This window comes from Pristiophorus japonicus, chromosome 8 (genome assembly GCF_044704955.1).
Source record: "Pristiophorus japonicus isolate sPriJap1 chromosome 8, sPriJap1.hap1, whole genome shotgun sequence".
Taxonomy (NCBI): domain Eukaryota; kingdom Metazoa; phylum Chordata; class Chondrichthyes; family Pristiophoridae; genus Pristiophorus; species Pristiophorus japonicus.
This window is the reverse complement of record NC_091984.1, coordinates 75,105,809-75,118,513: the sequence shown is the minus strand read 5'-3', so window position 1 is coordinate 75,118,513 and position 12,705 is coordinate 75,105,809. Positions and strand designations below refer to the sequence as shown.

The 12,705-nt window shown below is 43.7% G+C and overlaps 1 protein-coding gene across 4 annotated transcripts in view; it reads left to right on the top strand.

Annotated features, from left to right (window-relative positions):
• The window catches only part of hook1 (hook microtubule-tethering protein 1), a 127,641-nt gene that overhangs the window by 102,435 nt on the left and 12,501 nt on the right, over positions 1-12,705 (top strand). For all 4 annotated transcript variants that reach the window (XM_070886120.1, XM_070886118.1, XM_070886116.1 and 1 more), the window contains 2 exons: positions 1,806-1,840; positions 7,844-7,926. In XM_070886120.1, the coding sequence (XP_070742221.1) occupies positions 1,806-1,840; positions 7,844-7,926 (118 nt within the window). The remainder of the gene's footprint in view (positions 1-1,805; positions 1,841-7,843; positions 7,927-12,705) is intronic.

Below are 12,705 nucleotides of genomic sequence, written 5' to 3'. Positions count from 1 at the left end.
CTGAGGCTACTTTGCATTGTCACTGAGGTACAGTTGTCAACCAATCCTTTGAAAATTCCTCTGCAGGCTATTTCTGATTGCAACATAATCATTATCTATATTTTTAAAAATTATGGGCTGGATTTTTGCCAGGTTTGCTACCGGGTTTTTGCCGCTATTTGACCCTCCGCCACAAAAACCCGGTCGGCGGGATCCTCGGGTACCTCTTTGCAGCGGCGCTTTCAAGTACCGCTGGGGAGAGGAGCGCTGACGTGAAACAACGTGCTATGCTGCGCCCAGAATACCAACAGGTCAAATCTGTTGGTGCAGCCCTGCCAGAGGTGGTAAGTATGCAAATCTGCAAAAAAGGTAAGTTTGAGTTTTTACTTTAAAATTTTTTTTCAGCGATTCGATACATAACGGTCGTGTAAATGTTTTTTGTTTTTTGGAATTTTTTTTGGTTTTTCCCTCCTCCCGAGACACCTCTCTCAGTGCTCCCGGCCCCAGACTAAAGTTGCCAAAATTTGCGGTTTGTGCCACGAAGCGTCATGCACCGCCTCCTTTGCGCCTGCAGACGTAAAGGCCGAAAGTTCGGCCTAAAAATGGTAGCGCAGCCAAAACGGTAAGTTTGGCGTAAAACTACCGTTTTCGCTGAAAAACGAAAATGCCGCCCTATATCCTTGCATTTGTAGGGAGGGAAAATGGCACGTGGAATATAATCTTCCTCTTATTGCTTAACTTCCATATCAGTAAATTTTCAATTTTCATTCTCAAATCAACGGTGAATTAAGAATAGTTGGACAAACTTCTTTTGATTGCTTATTAGTTGACTCCTGTGAGGAGGATGCTAAGAGGCTGCAGGGAGACAGGTTAGGTGAATGGGCAAATGCATGGCAGATGCAGTACAATGTGGATAATTGTAAGGTTACGGCTAAGGGGATCAGGGGGTATGGAGAGAAGATGGGTGTGGAGTACTGAAGTTGCATGATCAGCCATGATCATATTGAATGGCGGTGCAGGCTCGAAGGTCCGAATGGCTTGTTCCTGCACCTATTTTCTATGTTTCTATGATGAAGGAAACAGGCCTTTGTTTCTTTGCTGAAACACAGAAAAGACCCAATAACTGCACCAAATTGCCAGTGGCTACAATAAAATTGTAACAGTACAAGGAATCCCACGTGGGATATGACAGTCAAAAATGACATCTGTTACAATGAGCAGTTGGTGGCAGCTGTGAGACACACTACTTTGGGTGGAAATTGAGGGAATTCACAAAATCAGGTTAAAGTAATTTATAAAATGTGAGGAAGTTTCCTTGAATCTTAAGATTGTGTACTGAAATACAGCTGACCACTTAGACACATTTTTGGATTTATATTGTTCACATTGCAAGTGCCTAATTTTGATTATAGCTCCCATTAGCCTATGTGTTTACTTAACCAGTTCATGTATCACTGAGATTATGACTAGAGGGCAGGAGAAAAGCAGGCGGATGTAATCATACCAAAACTGACGTTAATACATTTTCACCATCTACAAGTGTATTTATGCACTTCCATTTTATCCTTTCTGTTAGCAGTTTTAAAGAGTAGTTCCAGACAGTAGGACAATTAGGAAGATCAAATAAATCTACTTTAATATGATTTCACCTTAATGTGCATAGTACAGTTATAAAAACAACTCTTAACTGCTTCACTAACATATGCCACTAAAGTATCCAATACAGTTTGTTTAATACGATTAGTTACCAAAAATATGCTTGAATTATCCACTCTACAATTTTACGGTATTATATGAAACTCTTGATGTATTATCTTGTTTTACAGTCAAGTGGACTGAAGAAGAAATTAGATGCACACCTGTAAGTAAATTGTATTAAAGAAGTATTTTCTTCCAAAGTGTATTGTCCTTTTCAAGATTTCCAAATCAGCAGTGCAGTGGTTGTTAAACGTGTCACTTTTCAGTCGTTCCTTCAGTAACCAAGGAAGCTCTCTACATTTTCTTCGTTTTTCACTTGTATTGTCACTGAGGATCAAAACATGATGCAATCTCTCTCATGCCTCTTTTTTTAACTATAAACCCATTAATGAAAATCACAACTAGAGAGGTTTTGCATTTCATCAATTAATTAATTCTATATGACCATTATGGTCATAGTGCAGTCGGAAAGATGATGATGCCAGGTGCTTCCATTAGATGTGATACTGAATAAGTCCCGTACTGTATTTGGAAATCTTTAGTTGCTGTGCATGGGCATTCTAGCAGTGCTTTGAACTTAAATGTTGGTATTAATTGCCCAGTGAAATGAAATATAGTTTAAAAGACATAAAATTGAGGGCCCGAAATTCATCGACATACCGTCCACTAACGCCCGCTTGCCGGCTAAAAATACAAATTTTGTAAAAAAATAGGTAGATACTGCCGACATACTGCTCGGCGGAAGATTTATCATTGACATATTGCCGAGCGGTATGCACACCATCCGCCATGTAGAACCGCCCGCATACCACCCAAAAAGTGCAAGTTTGATGACATACCGCTGACATACCACCAAAGCTGCATACCATCCTGGAGAAGGTGGTTTTATTTGATCTTAAGTGGGCGGGAATGGGTGGTAGTGCTTGGTGCCGCCATTTTGAAATCTGGAACAGTCAGCAAAAGCAGCACCTCAGTATTTCAGAGGTGAACAGTGACTTTACAGTGCGATTTACAGTGGGAAAGGTATTTATAATGGTATTGGGTACATTATTAAGATAGAAGGCATTTGGGTTAATATTTTTTTCATTGAAAAATCATTTGAGTTTATCTCAGAATATTTGAGGAGATTCTGGAGATTTAAACTGAATGGGCCTATACTATCTTGGCCTGTATTGCTGACTACTTGTCTAATGCAGGATCCAGATGGGAGAAGGTTTATCAGGGTAATGCAGGAGGTCGCAGACTGATGAGGAGGAGGTGGCCTTACCCACAAAGGATTTTCAGGGAGAAGCGTTCATACTTGGACCTGAGCGATCGACAGTGCGTTCGAAGGCTGCGCTTCCAAAAAGAGGTGATCAATAAAATTTGCCAGCTCATTAAGGCAGACCTGCAGCTCAATACCACCAACATTACTGCACTCTCTGTCAAGGTGAAGGTGACTGCGGCACTTTCCTTTTATGCATGCGGCTCTTTTCAGGCATCAGCTGGGAACTTATGCTGCATTTCTCAGCACGCTACTCATCACCAGATGGAATTTATAAACTTCCCAATGACCAGGGAGGCACAGAGTAAGAGGGCTTTGGATTTTGCACACATTGCTGGCTTCCCCTAGGTGCAGGGTGCTGTTGACTGTACCCATATTGCCCTGCAAGCACCATTACAGGAGGCGGAGATGGACCGAAACCGTAATGGATTCCACTCTCCCAACGTGCAGCTCATCTGTGACCATACACAGAGCATAATGGCAATGAATGCCTACTTTCCAGGGAGTATCCATGATGCGCACATCTTGTGTGAGAGCACTGTGTCTGACCTGTTGAAGTCTGAGGTAAATGCTGGATGCTGGGGGACAAAAGGTACAGCCTCGCCACCTGGCTCTTGACCCCCCCCCCCGCTCCATGGAACCCTCAGACAGAAGCTGAGCAACGATATAATAAAAGCCATATAGCCACACGTAATATTATCGAAAAGACAATTGGAGTGCTGAAGCAGCGTTTTCAATGCTTGGACCACTCGGGGGGGGGGAGGTGGGGGCAGGCTGCAATATCACCCTGAGCAGGTTGCTCAGTTAACAGTGGTGTGCTGCATGTTGCATGTTGCATAATTTAGCAATCCTGCGGGGACAGGAATTGCCACAGGAGACTGTGGGACCGCCTGAGGAAACAGTGCAGGAATGGAGGAGGAAGAAGAGCAAAATGAGGGTGAGAAGGAGATGAACCCATGGCACCAACCCCCCCCCCCCCAACACCACAGCGAAGGGCACGCGGAGCGTATGCTGCTGCAAAATTGTTATGGCAGCAGCTCATAAATGAACGCTTTGCTTGAATGTGGAAAGTTTTGGGACGCTAATGACTGTTATCCCAAAAGTTTGACACTGTACAAAAGTGCTTAAATTCAATTGAAACATTTATGTAAAAATGTAAAAAATATAGAACAATTGTAAAACTTTGTAAAACTTAAAACTATAACTTTGAACAACTATAATAACTTTAACAACTTGAAATAAACTTTTAAAAATCAAACTTCAACTATTTTAAATTAACAATGAACAATTGACTATAACAAAGCACCCTTTTCTGTCCTCGATCTCGACTGCGTACTCCCCCACCCTTCGGACTCAGCCCCCCTTTCTTACTTCCACCCTTCCCTTTCCCACTGCCCCGAGCCCGGGTCTCCCTGTGGTGGTACCAAGCCGGCATGCAGCAGTGCACCCCAAGTGCTGTTGCTGTCATTGGGGGTGAGACATTGCAGGCGCAATGAATGGGGCCCCAGGAGAAGCTCATGATCCGGAAGGCACGGCTTCAGGGCTGGAAGCTGCTGGCAGCTCCCCACCCTCAAGTACTGTCGACCCGGCTACTATGGCACGGGGGGATTCCACGCCATGTCCCAATCCCATCGATTGTCGCATAGCATTGACAGAGTCGGCGGTTCGCTCCATCGCGGTGATCAGACGCGACATATCCTCCAACTGTCGTTCTCATAGCGCCGCGATATTTCCGGCTATTGTAGCCATGGCCTATGTCAACGCTGGCCTGTGACAGATGCACCATGTCCTGGTACGCACCTATCTGTCTTGCAGCAACGGACCTTTTCTGCACCAACTTCTGTCACTGCGGTAAAGGCGCTGCAATGTTGGGGGTGCGTTGCTGCGCACCGCTTGGTCCCGCAGGATTAGGAGCTATGGGAGAATCCCCTGAATATAGTCTCGGTGGTGGAAGATGTTCCAGCTGGCCCAGGTGTATCCTCCTCCATCTCCACCCCCACCTCCACCTCCACTGGCTCCAGGTTGAGCTGCTCTGCCTCTTCCTCTTCATCATCTCTGGCAGGGGTGAAGTCGGGAGAGGGCTGGGTGATGCCAGAGGTGGAGCAGTGGGTCTGTCGTCTGGTCTCTCTGCGGAGGTCTGGTCTGAATCCTCCAAGTCTGGAAGTACAAGACAACATTTAAAAGTGCTTGGCACCAGGGGAGGGGTCAGGGTTACATGAGTACATGAGTACAGTGACATAGCGCAGTCTAACTTAAACTGCTGCATTACTGCATTATATATTGCAGACAGACAATACATATATACATATGCATTGCGTTACATGCTCCCCACATTGCAATACATCGCATGAGCCCAACATTACAGTGCAATAAACTTGCATTACATTACATGAGGCCAACATTACAGTTGCAGTTACATTACATGACATTACACGACCGCAACACAGACTGGGGATTCTATTGAACTGACCATCCTGTGTGGGTGGGTCAGCTCCAACGCCGGTGGTGGCACAGTTGCTATCCCCGATCAGCGACAGGGCACGGATCTCAATCTCGGTCAACGGTCCTTGCGTTAGGGATCCTCCCCCGCACGCCGCTGATCCGCTGCTATTGAAAATGTCTTCTTCTGCAAAAAGTAAAGTAAATGAAAATAAAAATCTTCAATCCATTTAACATCGCAGACACACCGGTTCACATATATACACACACACACACACACACACACACACATCAAAACACTGGGTTGATCCTCTTGTCATTTCCTGAAAGCACAAATACATCGCTGTAACCTTGGGATAAATAACATCATCCGTGTGGCACTGAACCTACATTTACATGGCACATGGCATATGGGGGTTCATAAATAAAATCATTACTTACTCTTGCTACCCTCATCAGATCGTTCCACCTCTTACGACACCTTTCTCCAGTGCGTAGCATTGTACTTGTGGAGGAGACAGCCTCCCTGATCTCGGACTCCTTTGGGGGGGGGGGGGGGGGGGGAGCTTTCCATGACCACCCTTCGTTAAGTCAGAGTATCTCTCCGTGATGTTCTCCAGCAGGGCAGGTAGCTCCGTTTCGTCGAAGGCGGACGCCCTTAACCTCCCATCTTTCTTGATATTCCTGTACGTAGACTTCTTTTTCAGCATTTCCATTTATTATATGATTTTTTTTATTTATAAAATATGTATTATTATTGATATGGTATTATTATTGTTTGTTATTAATATTATTTAACTCTGGAATCTCTGATGAAAACAACTGACCATCGAATACTTTGCTGCTCCTTCTCACTCTCTCTCCCTCGACTTCAACTCTCTGCGCATGCGCAGGTGACCCCTGACCCCCCCGAAATCGCAGGGAAAAAGCATCCCTGAAAAAAAGCAACAAAAAAAATTGCACATGCGCAGTGCAATGCCGCACCATCCATTGACAAGAAAGTCGATCTTGATTGGCCAAAATGCTGCATACTGCACTCTGCTCGCATACCACCGGAAAATTTTTCACCAAACTCGCACTCTTCGGTCTCTGTGGAATTCCGGCAGTTTTAAACGACGCACCGCCGAGAAATGGGCAGACCTTACATCCTGAAGAATTTCAGGCCCTCAAATTTATGTCTTTTAAACTATATTTCATTTCATTTGATTTACTAATTTTAAAAATAAAATTAAATCTTTTCTAAAGTTAATAAAATGGATTTGTTTTAAATAATGGTGTAACTTGAAGAAAAAAGATATTTAATACTTGCATTAGGTCATGAAATATATTGGAGTTACCTTACGAGAATCAATAGAGTTTGATTTATGTTCCATGGGAAGACTTTTGTATGTCAGTGCCTTGAGTAAAATACAATTCATTTCTTCTGGACTCTACTTGTGATTTCTATATGTTGCACATTTGCTCAGTAAAATTATTTTATTTCTCATCTAAATTCGCTCTCCTCCACTCTTGAAAGAACGGATATAATCCCAGTGGCCCTTCCTCATATATGAGCATCAGAGGACTACTCCAGCAATGTTACTGGATTAAAATTAGGATCAGGAATCTAACTAATAAATTATCCAATAAATGTTCCCATTTGAATAAATTGTAAGTACCCAAGCACGAATTATAAGGTCTGCAGCCTGTTAAAGGGGAGTGCCTGCAAACATGCTTAGCGCCTCCCTTTAAGCGAGGGAAGCAGCCTCTGATGCCGTTACCAATGTGCTCTAAATTGTTCAGCGCTCTGCCGCTGCCACCCAGCTCTCGGACTTTAGCGCCCGAAAAGAAGTAGTTAGCACTTGATTGAGCACTCCACATCCCTCTTGGAGCGCTCAAGCTGAATTTCCCGGCAGGAGAGAATCATTAGCGCCTGGTGCTACTTTTTCTACTTTTCAAAAGTTAGCGCTCCAATTGGGCGCTACGGCATTTCTAGCCCAAAATGTTTGAGCTTGTTATCCAGATGAGGAAATTCTTTCAAAGAGCCAATACAGGCACGATGAGCCGTTTGGCCTCCTTCTGTGTTGAAATATTTTATAGTTCTGATTCTGTGAATTGTCTGGAAATTATGGCATTTGATTTTTAATATTTGGAATTGTTCTGAAAAATCTGGAAACTGTGACATCTAAAGAACAATAAAAAAAACATTCTTTGGTAATTACAAGAAATATCCAACTACTTCCGGTTTAGGCTGTAGAGGCTTGTAACTTCTACCGATAAAATTGGTAGTTTTCAACATGTCTGCCAACTTCCTGCTGACTGCAACATAGAATCTGAAATTGACATGTAAAATGATAAACTAAAGACAATTTACACTTTTAAAAACTGAACATTAATGTTGGAGTAAATAGGTCAGTTAAGAGCTGAACAGTAATTTTCTCTGGGCAAAGTATGCATCTAATTTGCCTCATGTTTTATCTCTAGAGAGAAACTTCATGAGGCCCATGAAGAGCTGCAGAAAAAGAGAGAACTTATTGAAGATTTACAACCTGAAATGCAACTGAGCTGTAAGTTTTTATATAGCAAGAATGTCCTTCCTCAGATTAGGAGACCAAAACTGACTACAATATTCCAGCTGAGGCCTCACCAAGGCCCTGTACAACTGCATTAAGACCTCCCTGCTCCTATACTCAAATCCCCTAGCTATGAAGGCTAACATGCCATTTGCCTTCATTAACGCCTACTGTGCCTGCATGCTAACTTTCAATGACTGATGTACCATGACACCCAGGTCTCATTGCACCTCCCCTTTTACTAATCTGACGCCATTCAGATAATATTCTGCCTTCGTGTTTTTGCCACCAAAGTGGATAACCTCACACTTATCCACATTATACTGCATCTGTCATGCATTTGCCCACTCACCTACCCTGTCCAAGTCACCCTGCAGCCTCTTAGCATCCTCCTCACAGCTCACACCACCACCCAGCTTAGTGTCATCTGCAAACTTGGAGATATTACACTCAATTCCTTCATCTAAATCATTGATGTATATTGTATTTGATGCAATCCCATCAATTTCCCTAACACAATTTCCTGACTAATAAGGATTTCCTTCAGTTCCTCCTTCTCGCGAGACGCTTAGTCCCCGAGTAGTTCCGGAAGGTTATTTGTGTCTTCCTTCGTGAAGACAGAACCAAAGTATTTGTTCAGTTGGTCTGCCATTTCTTTGTTCCCCATTATAAATTCATCTGATTCTGACTGCAAGGGACCTACGTTTGTCGTCACTAATCTTTTTCTCTTCACATATCTGTAGAAGCTTTTGCAGTCAGTTTTTATGTTCCCAGAAAGCTTCCTCTCATATTCTATTTTCCCCCTCCTAATTAAACCCTTTGTCCTCCTCTGCTGAATTCTATATTTCACCCAGTCCTCAGGTTTGCTGCTTTTTCTGGCCAATTTCTATGCCTCTTGCTTGGATTTAACACTATCCCTAATTTCCCTTGTTAGCCACGGTTGAGCCACCTTCCCCGTTTTATTTTTACTCCAGAGAGGGATGTACAATTGTTGAAGTTCATCCATGTGATCTTTAAATGTTTGCCATTGCCTATCCACCATCGACCCTTTAAGTTTCATTCGCTAGTCTATTCTAGCCAATTCTTGTCTCATACCATCGAAGTTATATTTCCTTAAGTTCAGGACCCTAGTCTCTGAATTAGCCGTGTCACTCTCCATCTTAATAAAGAATTCTACCATATTATGATCACTCTTCCCCAAGGGGCCTCGCACAACAAGATCGCTAATTAATCCTTTTTCATTACAACACCACCCAGTCTAGGATGGCCAGCCCTCTAGTTGGTTCCTCGACATATTGGTCTAGAACACCATCTCTAATGCACCAGGAAATCCTCCTCCATCGTATTGCTACCAGTTTGGTTAGGCCAATCTATATGTAGATTAAAGTCGCCCATGATAACTGCTGTACCTTTATTGCACGCATCCCTAGTTTCTTGTTTGATGCTGTCCCCAACCTCACTACTACTGTTTGGTGGTCTGTACTCAACTCCCACTAACGTTTTCTGCCCTTCAGCATTCCGCAGCTCTACACAGAAAGATTCCACATCATCCAAGCTAATGTCTTTCCTTACTATTGCATTAATTTCCTCTTTAACCAGCAACGCTACCCCACCTCCTATTCCTTTCTGTCTATCCTTCCTGAGTGTTGATTACCCTGGATATTGAGTTCCCAGCTTTGGTCACCCTGGAGCCATGTCTCCGTAATCCCAATTATATCATATTCGTTAATGGCTGCCTGCGTAGTTAAATTCGTCCACCTTATTATGAATACTCCTCGCATCGAGGCACAGAGCCTTCAGACTTGTCTTTTTAACACACTTTATCCCTTTAGAATTTTGCTGTAATGTGGCCCTTTTTGATTTTTGCCTTGGGTTTCTCTGCCCTCCACTTTTACTTTTCTTCTTTCTATCTTTTGCTTCTGCCCCCATTTTACTTCCCTCTGTCTCCCTGCATCGGTTCCCATCCCCCTGCTATATTGGGTTAACCCCTACACAACGGCACTAGCAAACACTCCCCCTAGGACATTGGTTCCGGTCCTGCTCAGGTGCAGACCGTCCAATTTGTACTGGTCCCACCTCTCCCAGAACCGGTTCCAATGTCCCAGGAATTTGAATCCCTCCCTCCTGCACCACTCCTCAAGCCACGTATTCATCTGAGTTATCCTGCCATTCCTACTCTGACTAGCACGTGGCACCGGTAGCAATCTTGAGATTACTACCTTTGAGGTCCTACTTTTTAATTTAACTCCTAGCTCCCTAAACTCAGCTTGTAAGACCTCATCCCATTTTTTACCTACATGCACCACGACAACTGGCTGTTCACCCCCCTGCCCCCCTCCAGAATGCGTTGCAGCCACTCTGAGTCATCCTTGACCCTTGCACCAGGGAGATAAATATTTGTTGGTGGATGATTCCAGCCAAACAACAGAAAGACTAGAGAGGTCCTTTGTTTACAGAAGCTAAAAATCCAAGGTAAATTACAAGCACACTTGGCTGAACTGCCAGAATCCAGATGGCCGCACCTACGGGAATAATAGGGTGCTTGGGTAAGTCCCATCACGGCCGTATGTGGAGCGACTAGAAATGTTTTTCACCACAAATAGTATTGTCGAAGTCCACGATGATGAATACCATAACCGGGTGGTGGTGGAAAGAAAACGGGCTATTTAACTGACCGAAGCAGGCTCCGAGGTGTTTCAAACCCTGAAAAATGTTCTTGTTCCCGTCAAGCCAAAAGATTCATCACTTATGGAGATTCTGAGGAAGTTAGAACAGCACTACAGTCCTGAGTCCCTGGAAATTGCTGAAAGTTATTGTTTTAGAACACGTGATCAGTTAATTGATGAATATATCAGTGAGTTCATTGTAGCATTAAAGAAGATATCTATTTACTGTTATTTTGGAAACTTTCAGGACCAAGAATTGCATGACCGCTTTGTTTGTGGGATGAAAAAATGAAGCGATCAGAAGAAAGTTGTTGACAACTCCGAACTTGACTTTTGATTTAGCTTGTCAGACAGCTATGCTGATGTGATCGGGGCACAGGAGAGGCGTGAGTTCAGGGCCTAGAAGAGGTGAGGGCCCAGAGGCAGCATGGGCCAGCCACACTGTGATATGTGTGCGCACTAAGTCCGTGCAGCAGAGCTGGTCTCCAGTCTTGGCCAAATTTGCCACTGGAACAAGACCTAGCTCTGTCAAGCCCGTGTGGTGGCTGGTGTGCAACGATCACCACACGTTAATAAAATCCACACACAGGCATCTTCCACCCTTCAACATGTAGTTTGGGACTTGGAATGTCAGGTCCTTCATTGAAACACCTGTGACCTCATCCCCTTTTGGTGTGAAAGCAAGTCATCCTTGAAATGAGGGACTGCCTAAGAGAGAGTTGGTACACCATCTCCCAGTGATATTTTATAATAACATTTAATATTTGAGTTACTTTTATACTTGCTGTTACAGTATTATACAGTGTCTGTCAACAAATGAATGACATGGCTGTCTTTTGAAAATTGTAGATATATTCTCTCATTCTGCAGCTTTCACCCCAGCATCAGCTGAAGTGCAAGTCTTGACTGTACGTATTACATGACAAAGAAAACCAACTATACAACATTTTTTCTGGGAAAGGATTAAACATTGGAATGTATTCTCCAGTTTTTAGCATTCTTCTATTCTCTTTTTCTAAATGGTGACTCTGGGGCCTCGATCCTAACCCCCCTCAGCCAGCGAGGATGGTGTGTGGGAGGAATTAAAATGTGTCCGAGTCCACTTACAGGGTGCCATTTCGTCTTCGCGACTCTCAAGTTGGCCAAGGCCCCCTCTACAGACAGGTGGGGGCCTATGTCAAAGGCAAACGTCACGGCCTGATGACATAATCGGTGTCGCGACATGGCATAAACAAAAATGTACGGTGAGTTTATCACTGCCTGGAGCCTGACAGCAGGCACCAACTGACCAGGAGAGACCACTTTAAGTTTTGAAAAGTTACTTCTGTTGGATCAGCTTGTGCGCCAGGAGCAGCTGAAGTTCTCCCCCTATGCCCCACAAGGAGTCTTAAGGCCTCCCCAGCCATGCCATCGCCGCCGCCCCCCTCCCGCCAATCATGGTGGAATTCCTCCCCCCACCCCCCCCCCGATCGCCTCCAGAACCCTCCTTCCATTGACTGCCAGGGACCTGCCCACATGTCCCAGGCTGTGGCCTCCTGCTGAAAAATTCCCACTCTTGCCCACCAGCCAGGAAGTGAATCTGACCGGGTGTCAGGCGGGCTCCGAGAACTTTTATTTAAATCAGACCCTGCCATTAAGATTGACAAGGCCTTCATGTCACAGACCTTGATGTTTGAAAATTGGCTACAGTGTTTCCTTACATTGCAACAGTGACTACACTTCAAAAGTACTTCATTACCTGTGAAGTGCTTTGAGATGTCCTGAAGTTGTGAAAGGTGCTATATAAATGCAAGTTCTTCTTCTATAAATCTGTTTTGAAGAACAACATTGACCTCCTAACTGAACTAGGGTTAAATACATTGTAATCCATATTTACAGAAAACATTTTTAATAAAACCCACTATTCATAGCTGTTCTGGTATCCTATGATCCAAGCTTGGTCTTTATAAACTCTTCTCATCTTATGTTAAAAGTGTTATTCAATTGAAATTCTATGCACTCTATCTGAAAACATTTTTACAACTGAAATAGCAGTTCAATTTCCTAATGTACAATAATCTGTTTTTCAAAAAGCAATAAATAAAGTATTCATAAAGAAAAATGATAA